This window comes from Scleropages formosus, chromosome 10 (assembly GCF_900964775.1).
Source record: "Scleropages formosus chromosome 10, fSclFor1.1, whole genome shotgun sequence".
NCBI classification, from domain to species: domain Eukaryota; kingdom Metazoa; phylum Chordata; class Actinopteri; order Osteoglossiformes; family Osteoglossidae; genus Scleropages; species Scleropages formosus.
In genome coordinates, this window is record NC_041815.1 from 12,339,812 (window position 1) to 12,356,884 (window position 17,073).

A 17,073-nucleotide genomic window follows, 5' to 3' on the forward strand; every position below is an offset into this window, starting at 1 on the left:
AGTACGCGGTGACCCTGGAGGCAGAACGGGGCTTTGGCCGTCTCTTACCCGTTATATATACGGCCTGCGGCCATTGCCGCTCGTGCTCTCCGATGTCTGCGATCCCCCATACCTGTCCTACCTTTCATACTTCATGTTAACATGCAATGCCTGCAGACTCCATCACCCGTGCTACCCGATACGTGCACAGTCCGCCGAAATGCAGTTCCATCCCGTGTTGCCTGCCGCAGTCCGTTTTCTGTAGCCGCTGTCACCGTCTCCACCATCTGCGCTGTGCTCTCTGCAGGTATGTACAGCCTGTGCTACCAGTACCCTTTCTAGCACAGAGACGGATCATACATGACACCACATCGTTGCTGTGCACCTCTGAGGTAGAAATACCAGTTTAACACGTTAAACAGCGGTCCTTTGAGAGTACGGAGTGCACGAGCAGGCGAGAGATGGAGTTGCCTGGCTACGAAGCGTGTAAAGAGTGCGTTCCGGGGAAAGGCTTGCTTCAGACCGCATTTGCGAAAACATGCAGAAGCAGGCCTCGACGATGTTTGTCTGCCGGCGGCGTCACCTTCGCCCGCTTGCGTGCGCGGGTCCCGCCCGAGCGCGCGGCTCCAGAGACGCTCCTGGAAGCTGTTCCAGCTTTCACGGTTGTACTGCTGTGAGGGCTGGGGTTCTTGGTATGGGGGCGCTGCCAAGTTCATCTGGCTGTAGCACCAGTACCTCCTCTTGCTCCCTTGTTTGCTGGTCCCCTCCAGCCCGTCACGCGCCACCGGTCCTCCCGAGACGCCGCCGGGGCGACGGCAGCCCGCCGATTGCCACGCGGAGCCGGGCCTGCTCGCCGTCCTGCCGAGCGAATTTCAGGGGAATGTGAGAGTCGCTCGAGTTGTTGGCCTCGCGCCAAACTAGTAGGCAGCAGCGTCACCGCATCAGCTGTGCGAGATGATTAATTATTGACTGTGCTAATAAATATGCACATAGCGTAAGGCCTGGAAATGTTTCATTATTGCTTCATTAAGTGATACATCTGACTCATTAGCGGCGTTCGTCCAAAAAAAAAAAAAAAAAAAAAAAAAAAAAGCTCTGAAGAGCTTTGCTGGGAAACATCGTTGCTTTGCAGAACATCCAGCGTTCGTTTTGTGCTGAGAGGAGTGAGCAGTACGTCTTCCGTCTTCCGAAAAACAACGGGAGAAACACAGACTCCAGAAAGCCGCTGGACGTGCGCTTGAGTGTTTTTGTCGAGTGCGTCCGAGAGCCACGGCTCGCATTTATCCCTATTTCTATGTCCCGGGGAGCGGACTGGACCACTTCGCCGCCCCATTTATACAAGGCCTGTGTGTCCTTAAGTCCAGACATCTGTACTGTCAACGTTTGCGAAAGCTCCCTGGTTTGAGGGGAGGGTTGACTCCACTCCTCACACTTAGAAGATCGAGTGAAACTGGAAGAGTAATTGTTGCTTTAGTTTCACGGTAAAATCCCAGTGCATCGGCTGAGATTCTGAAGATTTATGTTCCCCGAGCTCCTCCTCCTGCGCAGTCCGACTTACCGGAAAGGAGCAGGTTTGGATTGGAAGGCCTGAAAGTGGTATGATATGCGTCCCGCTCCTGGAGAGTGGCAGTACTGCATGCCTTGTGATTCGCTTTGGTTACATTTAAATTTATTCATTTAACTGATGCTTATCTTCAAAGCTACTTACAATTATTTACCCATTTATACAGCTGGAGCAATTTTAAGGTAAGTACCTTGCTTACGGGTACTACAGCTGGAGGTGGGAATCGAGCCTCCTTAAATAACGATTGCGACGTTGAATAACGGTGGAAACGTATCGCATCACAGCTGATCAAGAACGGATTATGGTGAAACCAGGCCGTGAGGAACGGTGCACCTACACTCAGTCGATAGTTTAAACTTGCGCGAGCAGCTTATTTTAAAGCTTCTCCAGTGACTCACCACACCAACACAACCTGGTAATTGTAGGCGGTTACCAGGAGAAACCATGGTACATAACTTCATGCTGTTGCTGAAGATTTTAGACCTCACGCCATCTCCCCCTTGAATTGTTAAATCGCCGCACAGCGGAAGTATGCGATCGATCAATAACCTCAGAGGATTGCGTAAGTGAATACCGTGCTACGTGAGGCCAACTCTCTTGTCTCCGTCCACAGAACGTGACCTCAAACCACAGGGTGAACGATGTCATCGCAACGGAAGACGGACCCCAGACGCTGGTCGGTCGGTTCATGTACGGCCCCCTGGACATGGTCACTCTGACAGGAGAGAAGGTAATGCCACCAGTAGTGTTTCTGCTGTCTTGACTGGAATGCTGCCAGAGCGACATGTACAAAAAACTAAGCGAGAGGAGTTGAACTGCTCTTCTTGTGTCCGTTGTCTCTGAGGTCTCCCCTTTCCACCTCCTCTCTGCCCACCTCTCTCTCCGCAGGTGGATATCCTCGTGATGAGTCAGCCCCAGTCGGGCCGCTGGGTGCATTTTGACACGGAGGTGACCAGCAGCAGTGGCAGAGTGACCTACACCATCCCCCAGAGCAAGAGGCTGGGTGTGGGGGTCTATCCTGTCAGGATGGTGGTCAAGTGAGATTCTGCCTTCTCTCTTCCCGTATTGTGAAACGAGCGAGACGGCCTCCCGGCACCGGGCTCCTTCTGAAAGAAAGCGCTCGTGTGGCTTTAACGTTCTCGCTTCGGCAAAGCACGGTGGCTACGCTGTCTCATTGGGCGTTTGTTCGCCACCGCAGAGGAAGCAGCAGGCCTCAGTTGGTGCTTGTTTTCGGCCCCCTAGGGGCGACCAGACAAGCGCGGAGGCCTACCTGACGGTGCTCCCGCGGAGCATGGAGTGTGTGGTGTTCAGCATCGATGGGTCTTTTGCCGCCAGCGTCTCCATAATGGGCAGCGACCCCAAGGTGCGCCCTGGAGCCGTGGACGTCGTCAGGTAACTGACTTTACGTTAGTTCTGGACGCTGGAAGGCAAAGAGGATTATACAGTAGTATAGCATGAGGTGTGTTACTGCGCTGAGTGACCCGTTCTGTCGTTCATTAACTCGATGTCGGCGTTATATCCCCCGAGCTCCAAACCACCTAAGAAGGGTCTCAGACTTAATTACCCGAAGGTTGTGTGCATTTTGATTTTCATTCCAGGCTATTTCCGTTCCTTGGAAATGGACTAATTAGTGGGTTTGTGTTCTTTACTTATATCTAAACATTTCATATGAACATTGGCGTATAAACACTTCACGCTCTTGGTTGAAAAATGCTACGATGATATAATCAGGCTTTCATAAATCACGGGAACAACTGAGAAAATGTGTGTGTGTGTGTGTGTGTGTGTGTGTGTGTGTGTGTGTGTGTACAGACACTGGCAGGACCTGGGCTACCTGATCATCTACATCACAGGCCGCCCAGACATGCAGAAGCAGCGTGTGGTTTCCTGGCTCTCGCAGCACAACTTCCCACAGGGCGCTGTCTTCTTCTCCGAAGGCCTGGTCCATGACCCGCTGCGACAGAAGACCATTTTCCTCAGGAACTTGATACAGGAGGTAGTGATTTGCTCACATCCGCACGCGCGCGCACACACAGAGTGCAGACAGACATTCGCACTCACATTGTGCATGTTTGTTTTTCGCCGCCCTGTTAGTGCCACATCAAGATCAGCGCTGCCTACGGCTCCATGAAGGACATCTCCGTGTACAACATGCTGGGTCTGGGTCCTTCTCAGATATACATAGTGGGCCGGCCGTCCAAGAAATACCAAAACCAGTGCCAGGTAGAGAGGCTTAATTCCGGCCTTGTTAAGTGCATTCGTTTTCCAGCTCGTCTCGTTTTGGGTAAATATCTGGCGTGCTCCTCTCACGTGTTCTCTCCTCCTCCTTTCTCCCTTGCGTTGCTCCCGTGGCGCAGTTCCTCAGCGAGGGCTACGCAGCACACCTCTCCTCTCTGCAGTTTGGCCACCGGACGCGGCCCAAGAAGAGTCCGTCGGTGCGCATGGTTCTGCGCAAGGGCTCCTTCGGCCTGTCCGCCAAGCCCGACTTCCTGTGCAAGCGCACGCACCTGCGCCGCACCATGTCCGTGCAGCAGCCTGACCCGCCCTGCACCCCGAACCCCAAGCCCGAGCGAGCCCAGAGCCAGCCGGAGTCGGACAAAGACCACGGGGGGGGCGGCGGGGCCCTCTCCGTGTGGGGCCGAGGGTCCATGCACCGTGGAGACACCACCCCCTGAGGATGAGAGAAGGATGGGAACGAAGGATGGTGGGGGGGGGGGGGGGGGGCAGCGCGGAGGCCAGGGACACAGTAAGTTCTGTTCCCTTCAGTGATGTTCACGTACTGCTGCCGTTCAGGCTACGCTTCATCTCTCCAGCTCTTTCAACCACAAACGACCGAATGAGCTCTTCCGCTATTCTAAAAACTCAGCACTGGGCCAGTTAGACTCGGTGATCAGACGGAGACCATGACTCTGTTACGCCGATAGTCTTAAGCGCAGGGCCCTCGTTGCTGGTGGCACGGGCACGAGACCTGGAGCCTCGAAGTCCGTGCGGCATTTGCCTGACCGTCATGTGACCTGAATGATTTGCGTGTGGGTTTTACGTGACTCTTTCTGTGGTTTTCTGTCATTTGTTTAATTTGCGTGCAGTTTTTTTTTTTTGTTGTTGTTTTTTGTTATACAACGTGTGTAATTTGCATCTTACTTGCATGCAGTTTGCGAAGTTTGCACGTGATTTGCGTGTCATCCGCATCCAAAGTCCGAGCAGGGAGCGGCTCAGGGTGCCTCCTTTTATAAATATTCATGCAGGAATTGGAGATAACGGTGCTATTATTAGCTGCAAGGAGCAGGTCTGTTTTATTTTCAAAGCTGACTGCCTGCCTCATGTTTCTCAATCAGAGGGGCTCCTCTGAAAGCATCAATGAGGATGTGCTGATGAAAGCTATCTCGCCCAACGCCATTATCTGCCGCCTCCCGAGTCTCAATCGAGAAAAATTCAATAACTGTAAAGGTTTAGGAGCAGTAATATATTGTGAATTAAGAGGACATTGTGATTAGTATGTGGCCTTCAGGGCATTAGCCAAAGTGTTGTAATGAATTTAGAAATGCGTGCATCAAATGACGGCCGCCCCGCGCGAGTGCAGGACGGTTCACGTTGCTTAAATGTGTTCAGAGGCTAAATAACACTTTGTCTCCTTCCTGCGCAGCAAAAATTGAGAACCCTGCTGAAATTACACCCTCTTCTGCAACACCTTTATTGGCCCCTCTGCTCTGTGTGGTTTGAAGATGCTTTTCCAGCCCATTGAGTGTGGGACGTAAGCTGCTTACCGTCACTTTCCTTTATTCCCGCTCCGGAAGCCGGGCAAAGTACCTGTACATGCACAACGCTGTAAGAACAAGACTGTAATGAGTCCCACCTGTGTTGGAGAAGATTGCGTTCACAATGAACTGATCGTAAACCAGGCTTTGGTTTTTTCCAATTAATGTTTTTATGGACGTGATTTCAGTGGAGGAACAAACAGGTGCTGTCACGGAATTCCGGACGGGGTAAAACCGGCCCGGTGGAGTGAAAGAACAAGTAGTGAGGTTCCACAGGTCTCGTTTCCTGTACATTCGTGCTGTGCTGCCCAGGCAGGGTGTGGAGCAGGCAGTCGGGGTGCAAAGTGACCGGCAGGAACTGGACCCCTCCGTGCTGAGGAATTTTCGCTGTAAGCTTTACCGTCATTTGGATTCTGTAACGCGGGCGGTAAATGTGGAATGTAAAATGCACAGCTAGAGACAAAGTCCAGTTTTCTGCTCCTGCCATGACGTGCCCCGCGGTCAGAGGCTGCCACTCCTCTCCTGCAATAATATTCTAGTTACTTATATGTTTTTATACATATATTGTACATGTGAGTTAATTTAGCAGTTTGTTCCTCTCTGAGCCAACATGTCCAGGATGTCTGCTGCTCCTGGGTTTTTACCATGAATAACCTTCTGTTACTGTGCTGGGGAGGGGGGGTACCTTGCCGAAGCAGGCAGAACCTCAGCGGGGAGTCCGGCGAGACCCTCGCTGATTCATTCTTGCACATGTGAACCCTCTGCTCTTCAGTCCCAAGAGCCCCTAAGGGGTTTCTGTTGACGTTATTCTGGGCACGCTTGACGAAAGTGATGTCTGTGAGTTACCTGAGCGTTGTGGCAGTTGTTTTGTGGCGTTTACATTGTAATAGAATGTGTGTGCTCCACTACTACATTTTTTCATTGTTAAAATAGCACCGACATGCTGATATGACATCACGTGACTTTATAAGGGGCTTGGTTGTGTTGGCCTTTTGCAAATGGACCATGTTTACTGTGCTTTGACTGAAGAAACCAACAAAATAACTGTGGAGCACTGACGGGGACTTCTCATGCTCCTGCTAAAAGCAGAAATAGATGAACATACAAGGAGCATGGATGATTGTGAAACGAGCCCTGAGAACACCTGTTACATGGGGAATTCTCTCCAAAGGTAACCAGCACTTCAACCAGAAGATCAAAACTAAGCTGAAATGGAACGAAAATCTGTTTTTGGGAGCCTGCTGGTGGCTGTTGTCAGGAAAATGTCAAACTCCGAACGACACGAGAAAAAGGCAAAGCAAAATTTCGGGTGAAAGACTGGCACCGTAGGAACTCCGAGATGTTTTTTGGTTGAACTGAGATGTTTTCGTTGTCTGCCAAGTCGATCCTGGATGGGTCGGATCCTTACCACGTCCCGTGATCTAGTGTCCAGCCAGTAGGACTTTCAGCCCTGTGTTCTGCATACTTATTTTTCTAAGAGGAATAACTTTTCCCTATAGTATTTAAATATATTTTAAAGAGTCATTTTTGAATTGTGTTGTTTAAATGGATACTTGTCAAAGTTGTATATTGCCTTAAATTGTATTTTCATGTCCCAGAGGAGGACAAGAGTTGCTTTATATTATCCTTATTGCTTGACCAAAGTATACTAGTTTGACATTATTGGAAAAGTATATTGTGTCTTTCTGTACTTAATGTTTTTTCTGTACTTTGTGTATGCACATATAAATTACATATGGACTATTTTAAAAATCATGCTTAAACTGTGTCTTTTAGTATTCGATGCCACCCACGCAGGTTAAGGGGTACGACCAGGGAACATCAAGATGAAGCCCTACTGTTTACCTGTATTTTGACAGAACAAGGAACAGGTGACTGAGCCAAGTCAAAACGTTTTCAGGTTTCTGAATGGTGTGACTCAAACGGGAAAGGACTTTTCCAGAAAGAATAATGTAGCCTGTTCCATATGGTCTGTTCCTGAACCCCCCCCTTCAAGGTTTTTTAATTGTGATTACTCCTTCAAGCTCAAAATTACATAGCTTTGTTCAAAACCCCTCAGACATGTAATATATATGCAAATCTATAACAAGGACACACTGGGCTGTCATGTAAAGTAGGTCATGTTTGGAGAGGGTATTACTCACTCTCTTTTCCTGCCTGTAAAACACAAAATTAAATTTCACATACATTGCTTTTATTTGTTTTTGCATATAGATAGTAAAGTAAATAATTTTGTCAGTTTTTTCTTTGACATATAAAAAAGAGGATACAATGTAAAATACTGTATTAAGCATTAACCATGGGAAAAATCCAGTTCACCTTCACATTAATCTTTTGTTTCATTACATCGCACACACATCAAATTTAAATATGTGGTACAAAAATTTCTGATGAAAATGGCAAAAATCTCTTTTCCCTGGAGAAAAAAAAGACATTTTTCTTCAGTTTCTCCTCACAGAGCCACCGAGCTACTAGTGAATTGAAAGGTACGTTGGCCTGCTGCCACAGTACAAAATGAGAGGCTCTTTCTCACTCCCAGAAATAACCCTCAGAGCTCACGGTGAGGAGCTGCCATGATTAGTGCCTTCAACTGAACACATCTCTAGGCAAAAACTGTTGACATTTGCTTCTACAATAAGACTTCATTTAATCTTATAAGATGGCTTCTCCCCCCCTTACTAATAAAGTAATTCTAAGAAAGTATGTTGTATCAGATCTTTTCAGCACTGTGTACAAGATGAACATTTCCTGCACAGAAAAATGTAAGGTACAGCTTGATAAAAAATAGTAAAAATCTCAATTTCAAAAAAAGACAATGAATGGAGAGATCTGAGGCAGCATTTGTATATAATACATATGGTAGGATGAGCATCAGTCCCAAAACATCTACTTTCCTTTCAACTCATGGACGTTTGACGAAGCAGTGTCACTGTGGACCGATTCTCCTGGAGAGGCCACCCGCGTTATCCTGTCTTACCAGTAGTTCTCCAGGTCAAGGGTTCTGTATACAGAAAGAGTAGAAGTATGACATGAATACTTTTTCCAACGGGACATTGGTTTTGAATGCTGTGCTCATAAAGAAACGTGAAGACTAGTGATTTTAAATTGTGATACAGTGTAAAAATCTGGCTCAGGTGCATTATTCATTGCTTTCTGATGTTTTGTGTGCTTTCACAAAGGAAGGATTTCTCACTGCCTGTCTTGAGTCTAAGGGGGTGTGGTGGTGCAGCAGATTTGGCCAGATCCTGCTCTCTGGTGAGTTTGGGGTTCGAGCCCTGCTTAGGGTACCTTGTGTTGGACTGGTGTCCTGTCCTGAGTGTGTCCCCTCCCCCTCCAGCTTTGTACCCTGTGTTACCAGGTTAGGCTCGGGTTCACTGCGACCCTGCTTGGGACATGCGGTTTGTGTGTGTGTGTGTGTGTGTGTGTGTGTGTGTGTGTGTGTGTGTGTGTGTGTGTGTATTTCGACAGTAAAACAAAACATCGTCTTTGGTGACCCAAAAAAAAAAAAAATCACTGCCTATTTCATTGTGAATGTTAGATTTCCAGCAGTTCACTAAGAACAGTAGAAGTCATTTCTAAGCTGCATCACTTTTGGATTGGACACCCACAGTTTTTATTGTGACCTACACCATACATCACCACCTCGAGCCTGCTTGCAGTAAGTACAGAATCAGACACACAGTGCATTGTGTGTTATCAGTGTTATTTCATATCCTGTCATCAGTGTTGGATTACAGTGTAAGAATAGCCTAAAACACCACAGGGAGGACGACCACAGAGACATGAACTCCCATAAGGATGCAGTCTGTATGTGCTGTATGTTTATTGTCTTTGGCTTCAGCTATCACAGAATCAACTGATCAGGCTTGAGATTCACTCATGTAGGAGACCACAGGAAGGAGAAATGTATAGAACTGAATCTGGAAAGATGCAGTGGGACACAAAAAGGAAGAATGTACTCGAGGTCATCTTGACTATCACACACAGTCCCAGCTTCACAGCCATTTCCACCACTTGAGTCAAGTCTTTGTAACAAGCCACTGAGGTCACAAGGACCTAATGGAAAATAACCCATCGTGGGAAAGCCTGTACCAGTTCGCCTATAATGCAATCCTTCTGAAAATTCAATCCAAGAGAAGAGCTGCTCATTTTCAGGACATAACAGTTATGGCAAAACGTACATCTCCACATACATGTATGACTGCAGCGTGTGAAAATAAAGCCCGTTTACCAAACTATTGTCTTAATTTAGATTCAACTAATCAATTCAATTCAATTCAATTAATATGGACATGAGTAGACTGATACTAAAAAGGCAAAGGGAGAAAACCAACAGGAAATTCCGCACGTCCCAAGGGAGAGCCCTAGGCCTTCATCCTCGAGTAAGCTGACATTTCTAACTGCAACCTCCACAGAAAACAAAGCTGTAGCAGTTTCAACAATTTCCATTTCATAAATAAAAACAATGAAGACCACACTCACTGTTCATCGCCCCTAAGGGCTCCATCACGTCCACGAGAGAAGCCCCCTAATTTCCTGAGATCACTGGACAAAGACTCCAGCTCCTCGTCAGATTGCCTGTAGGAGATGGTAAAGGACAGGGATCTCATGTTAACACTGACCGGGTGACCAGACGACAGGTTCACTCACACACAATGTTTGCTACTTTATACTTAAGAAGGAAAGAGTGGGAAAGGTTTGAAACTGTACACAGGAGCCCTTCGACCCTTACCGCCTGCGGATTTGGGCATCAGAGGAGGCAAATGGACTCCTCAGCGCCGCCATCCGCACCAGCTGCCTCCTTGAGCGTCCACCCCTAAGTGTCGAAGGTCCTCCTGCCTGCGCTGAGGTCCGGGCAGCCAGTGGTGTCTTCTGGGTGCTTGATCTGGGGGTGCGTTGGGTGACCCGTCTTGGAGTGACCACAGCAGAGTGAGCGAGCTGCTCAGGGCCACCTGGAGAGTTGCTGTTTTCCAAACCCCCAGGTGACGCACAGGGGGTCACCACCAAACGCTCCTCTCCTCTCTTCTGCAGCTTCTGTCAAGAGGGCCAGTTTTGTGGAGAACGTAACAAAGAATATAAATTTGCGGGCGATCATTTGCACCAGTCAGAAACAGAAATATCGCGAAACTCAAAATGCAACGTTCAAGTGTGAATTGCAGGTCATTTTTACCTCACCTGGTACACACCCCCGATGGAGTTCTGAGCGCTCCGGGTCAGTAGGCGGATGGTGCTCGTTTTTCGGTTCTCCTGCAGGGACTCCCAGCTCAAGTTCTCATTGATGTTGAACGGCACCGTCTTCAAAGGCAGCCGCTTCCTCAGGGACATTCGCAGGGAGTCGAGGGAGCTCGAGGAGCGTGACTTTCGGAAGCGATCCGGGGCCTCGGGGGAGGCCTCTCCTCCAGACTCATCCAGAACCTGGTGGGCTCTCCGCGTGATTGACGGCATTCCGGTGACTTACGAGACAAGTTATTATTTACACTTAGTTATTTGTTTAGCGGATGCTTTTCTCCAAAGCGACAAACATCTCCGAGAAAAATATCAACCTCATTAAGTATTGATCTTATTATTAACCTTTACTTATCTGAAGCCATTACCCAAGGAGACAATCTAAGAAAATGTAAGAACTTTTCCATCAACTTAACAGAGTTGACAACTTTTTTGTTTATAGCTTGCTTTTGGATTTCAGGTTTAGGTCCGTCTCTCAATCTCCTTCTCTCTCACCTATGTTCTCTACCTGCTCTGTCCTCCACTGGACCACATGTTGCTGCTGCTGTTGTTGTTTTCGTAATATGACATGCTGTATTGCTGAAGTACATTTTTTTTCCACAGCTTATTGAAATTATTTGCGTTTCCTCTTACAGATACTACCTGGGATGTCGAAATAATTAGAAACACTTAAATGAAAGGTAGGTGGTCTCTGGGATGCGCGTAATTAGGACTTTTCAAAGGTTTCAAGAGTTTATTGTCAGATGTATGTACAGTAAACAGATTGTTACACCATACAATGAAATTCTTACTTGTTATCTTTAAGTTTAATTCCTTTAGCTTTACTAATTCGGTAGTAACACTTTGTTGGACTCTACACGTGTGTTCCGTGTGTAAAAACTGTACGGGTCAACCTAGGAATTCACTCTCTTTGGAAGCTACACTGGTCTGGAGTAGCACTTTGACTAGAAGCAGGGCAGCACTGGCACTTGGACCCCCAGGGTTTTTTTTTCTTTTTTTTTTCCTTTGGCTTTCAGTTGGGAATTTTTTTTCCCTTTCCTCCGTCCGTGGCCAGTACTAGGCAAACTTATAGCTTTAATAATTACATACTTATTCAATATTGTGGTAAATGAATCACGTGTAGCCAACTTTTAATTTTTTGTAATGACCCTCAGTCCAGTGTTCTTTCAGTGACTGTCCGTAAAAATAATTTAAAATGAGTTGAATTTACTTAACCAAATTCACACTTAATAATTAATTTCATTCAATCATTGTGTACGATAATGAAATTATTACAACACGGAAATAATCATGTACTCTCGTGATCAGTATTCGGGGTTTCAACGCACTTATCACACGAAGGACTCGCGCGCACAAAATCATCATGAACCCGCAGCGCGAGCTGCTTCACTGAGTGACTGGTGACTGAGCTCGAGACTACTTGTACTTCTTCTCTTGTACTTCGCAAACATTCATTTATTGCTAATGATTAAAGGTTTAAAAATTCAAATAAACACTGAACGACCCGAAGAGTGCAATCGGACGTTAGTTACGTACCTTTGAGGTTTCAGTCTTCGAAAACAAAGGCGACCCCCGACTTTAACCACTGTATTTCCACTTTTTCTCTTTATTTGAATCTGGTATCCCTTCGACCCTCCCTTGGATCTGATTTCTCATTGGCTGCGTCGACTGTTTCCGCTACCGCATTGGCTATAGATGTCGTCATCCTTTCTGTAGCGGTCCTCTCGAAAGATCCGCTTCCCACGTCCGCCTCACGCGCCAGAGTTTAGGATCGTAGTGCTGTTTTGTAACGTCTTTGTGTGGTATTTTCCTCTTCGTGGCAATAAATATGGGATTCGGTACCCGCTCACACAGCGGAATCGTATGGACACAGTGGGCAATGTAACAGGAGACTGAAGGTAAACCCTTCTGAAGCGAAAGAGAGGTGAAAAGCGGAGGGAGCGGTGCAGTGTCCCAATTTAAGGACCCTCTGCTTTTCCAGCCCCTGGTGACAGAACGCAGGACATCCACAGCATATACGCAGCTGCACTTGTCCCTGTATCTCTAGAGTCAGAGCGTGGCCAGACACTCATTCCACTCCAGTTCCAACCTGAACTAGCAAATCATTCTAGACCCCTCACGGCCAGGCCACTTCCTCTTCGAACCTTTGCCATCTGGCCGACGCTACAGAGCACCGAGCACCAGGACAGCCGGGCATAAGAAAAGTTTCTTTCCTTAGGCCATCTACCTCATGAACAGCTAAATCCCCCCCCCAAAGAGTAAACCAGTGCAATACACAACGCTATTTATCACATCGTATCTCTTACTCACACTCCCTTGCATTTGTATCTAGTTACTATTTTTGTATATTGAGTACTTTATATTTTTATATATTTTTTATCCCTTATTCACATACTCTATCTTCTCATCTATCTTGCCACTATCATTCTGTCTGTGCTGTGGAAGTTCCTGTCACCAAGACAAATTCCTTGTATGTGTGAACATACTTGGCAATAAAGCTCGTTCTGATCGTTCTGATTCTGATTCTGAGCTGGAATTCAGTCAATCAACGCGGAGGCCAGGCTTGTTCACAGACCTTCATTCTTGTGTAGATTCAGTCTCCAGCTCTACTTACTCAAAGCAGGAGTCCAAAACCTGCTGTGAATTTAACCTGTTCTAGGTGTTGAAGGTCTTCCTGCCTGTCCCGAGGTCCAGGCACATTCAGTGACCCATTCCATCTGCCACTATTATTATTATTATTATTATTATTATTATTATTAGTTTAGTGGTTAGGGGGAGCACCTTGGCTGTGGGTCTTCAGATCCAAAGCAGAAGTTCTGATGAGTCCAGTACTACCTGCTGTCTTTAACCTGTTCTTGACTAGTGCTGCGAGGGAAGGGTAGACTAAGTCAGTTAGGCTCATAATTAATTTTGTCAAGCGTTCAAGAGCTTAAGTAGAATGAAAGCAGTACACAGTGTGACATCGGGACTAGAAGGACCCCTACTTTAAACTATCTCTGTCCATAAGTCCCGCAAGAGGCAGACATCAAGCAAGAAAAGTACAGAGACTGTTTTTTTTTTGGTGAACCTCATTTTCTTGAAGTATTTCAAAGTTCAGGAAAGTATTTTGCCACTTTTATGTAGTTCGGTGTTTAAATTTCAAGGCAAAGGCTGGAGTGGCAGGTGTCGCGTGTTGCTCTGCCGTCAGCCGTCCGAGATGGCACAAGGCTTTCCACACACCTTAAATATGGCTCTATTCAAATGTTCAGTGTGCTCATGCATTTATTCAGGGTTTTCATTAAATTTACCATCTGGGTATGCAGAATGGGAAAGCTGTTTGTAAATATGTTTACAGAGCTATGAATATACAGCATCTCGTGAATATATATCCAAAGGCAATAGTGTAGGCATGAACTGTCCAGATGAGTGGCAATAAGACCATGTTATTTTGAAAACCCAAAGGTGTTTTTACAGTTTGACAATGTCCCTTTGCCGTGAACCACATGGATGCCATAGTTTAGAGGAAGTCATCATGCCAGCATCCCCCCGTATGATGGGCAAAGGTGGCCTGGCGTAACCCCCTGGTGCACACTACCTGCTGTAGTTTGGCAAGTTACTTCACTTTGAATGGACCGCCCTTTGTGCCCAAAAGTGCTGCAAGTCTCCCACAGTCCAACAAGAGGAGCATGGTAACTAGAAGCACGGACACATACATGGCAACGTGAGAGGTTGGTAGTGGCGCCTGTCCACCAACACTACATTACAGTGTTATTTGTTTCAGATGTGTGTTTGCAAGTGGCGAGGCCATCTGCAGTGTCTGTCTGAACTTCGACATCAGCAGGTACCTGGGCTGCGATGCTAGAGAAGGCGTGGTGAAATGTGGTGAAAATCTCGCTGTGTGGCCTTTCCGTTGTCTACAAAAGGGCTATTATTGCTCACCTGGTATATTTCCCAAACAAGAGAGACAGTAGTAAGCTAACCGAGCTTGGTTTATTTTTTAAAATCTCAAAATGAACACCATGAAAAAGGAGACAAAAGTCAGAACCTGACAGAGAAAAGCTGTCATACAGAAATAATGAAACAGCTCAAGTACAGGTAGTTAATGTCCAGGAGGTTAATGCGGCAAAAGGATTTCCGGAAATAAAACAGAAATAAGAAAAAAGCCGTGAGGAAGTCAACCAAATTAACAGAATAAAAATATTGGTCACATCATCCAGTATATTTATGTGCTGTTTGTGTGGAACCAGGGAGAGAGAGGATAAGCTGGCAGCAGTAAATGACATGGTTCTTAAAATATGTAGCCATGAATTCATGTGAACTTAATTGACTGTGATTGAATTAACTGATCAATTAATAGTTTAAGTGCCCAGGGCCGGTTATTTGCACAAATAATTAATCAGCACAAATGCTCATTTGTTTTGCTGATTTGTTTTAAATGGCACATGATAACAGAAAGAATCTTTGCTGTACAAACAGTCCCCTTCCCCAAATCTTTGGCAGAGGATTTTCTTGCCATAAATGTGTTTACTGTGAGGAAACCCAAGTAAATTTTAATCAATAGCTGTCATCACCAACAGAACTTATTAATTTTATTCCCCAGGATGGAAGATTTAAGTTGCCGTCAGTTTATTTAAAGCACTTCTACAGTTAATGTCTGAATAAATAAATGTTTGTTTTCAGTGTCAGTACAGTATATCTAGTTAATGTAGTTTGAGAGCAGTGGGTAGTGTCCTGGTTAGGACTTTCAACATTTACATTTATTCATTTAGCTGACACTTTTCTCCACAGCAGTTTACAATGATTTTCGGGCAATTTTACTGGAGCAATTCAGGGTAAATACCTGGCTCAAGGGTACTACGGCTGGAGGTGGGAATGGAATCAGTACTGTGACGGAACCCTGGTTAAAACTCTGTCCTTGCTTCGATCCCCTTCAGTAAGATCATTTATAAGTGACCCACAATAAAGGTGTGAGCTAAGAAGAATCGTAATGTATTCAATTTGTGACCTTTACAGTGATACAATATATTGGTTTTTTTCTTGAGATTTTGTATTTCTCTGAATCTCATATATAATTAAAATAAAATAGGTAATAATGTATAAAACAATTTCCCTCCATTTTTCAGACTAAAAGGGTTAATGCTATGGCCTTACTGGATTTATTACGACAGGACATATAGGATCCAGGCGCCATCTGGTGTAAAAGACTACAATTAACAGAACTGCTCTCCCAGTGAGCAAACTGCTCTTTCTTGGGGATGTTTTGGAGCTTTATCCTTTTATTGACTGAGGCTAATAGCCAAATGTGTGGAGCTCCTGGACATCAGAGCTGAGTGGATGAGGGAGTCTGGCAGGCGAGAGGTACATCTTGTAGAGCATGAATGGCACTCTTATGGTGCTGCAGGAGTTCAGTCAGGAGACACGAGATGGATCTTCTCTCTGAGCTGAAGAGGGAGGTTGGCTGGGGGAAAACACGTAGTGTGTCACAAAGACTTCAGTGTGCAGAAACCAAGCGATCTGTAAGCTCCAACGCACAGCATTCAGTAGGGGCACTGGTGCTGGGGCTCAAAGGTGGGAAAAACCTCACAATGTACGAAAATACAGTTTTTATTTAAAAGGCTAAATTTTGTAATAAAAACCTGAGAACCGTTTTCCACTCATTTAGACCTTTGAGTTAAAAGTATGTACAGGAAAAACATGCACGTGAAAAGGCGGGAAGACGTATCAGCATGAGTGTCTTTAACCTGCTGCTTCTGCAGTGGTCAGGTGGCTCTCAGCTTCTCTTTGGATGGTCCAGGATGGGTGGTACTGCGGTCTCACACTAGTTGTGTTCTCCCACGTGTACCAGCGCACAGCGCTGTCACATGGGAGAGGAGCAGATCAATGTATTTACTGTTGCAGTCCACATAGCTGCTTTTAATCATTGTTTAGCAAACATAATCACCGTTTTGTTCCATACTCTAATCACTCTACGTAATCTAATTAGCTCTTGAAGCAAAACTCTCCGTGGCGGTGAAGCGGTGCTCGGAGGAGAGGAGAATTCTGGTTTTTCCACATTGTTTTGAAAGCATATTCCCATGCAAGGGACATGCACAAGATTTAACTGTGAAGGAAATTCATTTTGCATGTATTGTTTTTTTATTATGGAAAGGGTCAGTGAGTCTGACACCACTGCTCTCTCATGAGCCCATTACTTTGATATGATTGTTTCTCCTCCTTTGACTGTGCAGATCTTAATTAGAAAAATTTGGTTAATTTACTAAAAGAAAAAGGTAATGCCTCCGAAGTTGATACGTGTATAGAAATCTTGTTTAAAAATATTGTATTGGTACAGTGAAGGAAACAGGTTGCACAGCATATGTCTTTTCAGCTGTTCATGTCACAACGCCCTGAGTTTTCCGGGGTGAGAAGGAGCTGGACAAAAACACCCTGGTGGCTGTGGTGGGTGGGCCAGGTGGAGTATGGGACCATTCGTACCCTGCTGTCCCTCGGGTGTGATGTGTTTTTCGACAACATCTGCTGCTATTCTGGTCTGTTGGTGAAAGCACTCTGACCTTTGCTTTTTGCCGTTGT

At 46.0% G+C, this 17,073-nt stretch overlaps 2 protein-coding genes across 4 annotated transcripts in view; one reads left to right on the forward strand and one right to left on the reverse strand.

Annotated features, from left to right (window-relative positions):
- The window catches only part of pitpnm3 (PITPNM family member 3), a 66,822-nt gene extending 59,648 nt beyond the window's left edge, over positions 1-7,174 (forward strand). For both annotated transcript variants that reach the window (XM_029255322.1, XM_029255323.1), the window contains exons 14-20: positions 2,157-2,273; positions 2,432-2,580; positions 2,786-2,935; positions 3,356-3,539; positions 3,638-3,766; positions 3,901-4,289; positions 5,187-7,174. In XM_029255322.1, coding sequence (XP_029111155.1) covers positions 2,157-2,273; positions 2,432-2,580; positions 2,786-2,935; positions 3,356-3,539; positions 3,638-3,766; positions 3,901-4,218 — 1,047 coding nt within the window. In that variant the 3' untranslated portion in view covers positions 4,219-4,289; positions 5,187-7,174. The remainder of the gene's footprint in view (positions 1-2,156; positions 2,274-2,431; positions 2,581-2,785; positions 2,936-3,355; positions 3,540-3,637; positions 3,767-3,900; positions 4,290-5,186) is intronic.
- Positions 7,175-8,059: 885 nt separating this feature from the next.
- LOC108932060 (protein PIMREG-like) lies at positions 8,060-12,127 on the reverse strand. 2 transcript variants are annotated; one of them, XM_029255844.1, is made up of 5 exons: positions 12,061-12,127; positions 10,474-10,751; positions 10,031-10,332; positions 9,781-9,876; positions 8,060-8,299 (listed from the first exon to the last, which is right to left on the reverse strand). In XM_029255844.1, exons 2-5 carry the CDS (start codon positions 10,741-10,743, stop codon positions 8,272-8,274), a joined length of 696 nt encoding a protein of 231 aa, XP_029111677.1. In that variant the 5' UTR covers positions 10,744-10,751; positions 12,061-12,127; the 3' UTR covers positions 8,060-8,271. The 2 variants fall into 2 exon arrangements, with proteins under 2 accessions (XP_029111677.1, XP_018603742.1); XM_018748226.1 differs by lacking the exon at positions 12,061-12,127 and having other exon boundaries at positions 10,474-11,074.
- Between the last annotated feature and the right edge of the window lie 4,946 nt (positions 12,128-17,073).

What these genes read in the sequence shown, in the direction of transcription:
- LOC108932060 (XM_029255844.1), bottom strand. Translation starts at nt 10,743, where the DNA reads ATGCCGTCAATCACGCGGAGAGCCCACCAGGTTCTGGATGAGTCTGGA. An exon ending in GATGCCCAAATCCGCAGGCG is followed by an intron (nt 9,877 to 10,030) that starts GTAAGGGTCGAA and finishes CATCTCCTACAG; the next exon opens with GCAATCTGACGAGGAGCTGG. An exon ending in GCCCTTAGGGGCGATGAACA is followed by an intron (nt 8,300 to 9,780) that starts GTGAGTGTGGTC and finishes TTCTGTATACAG; the next exon opens with AACCCTTGACCTGGAGAACT.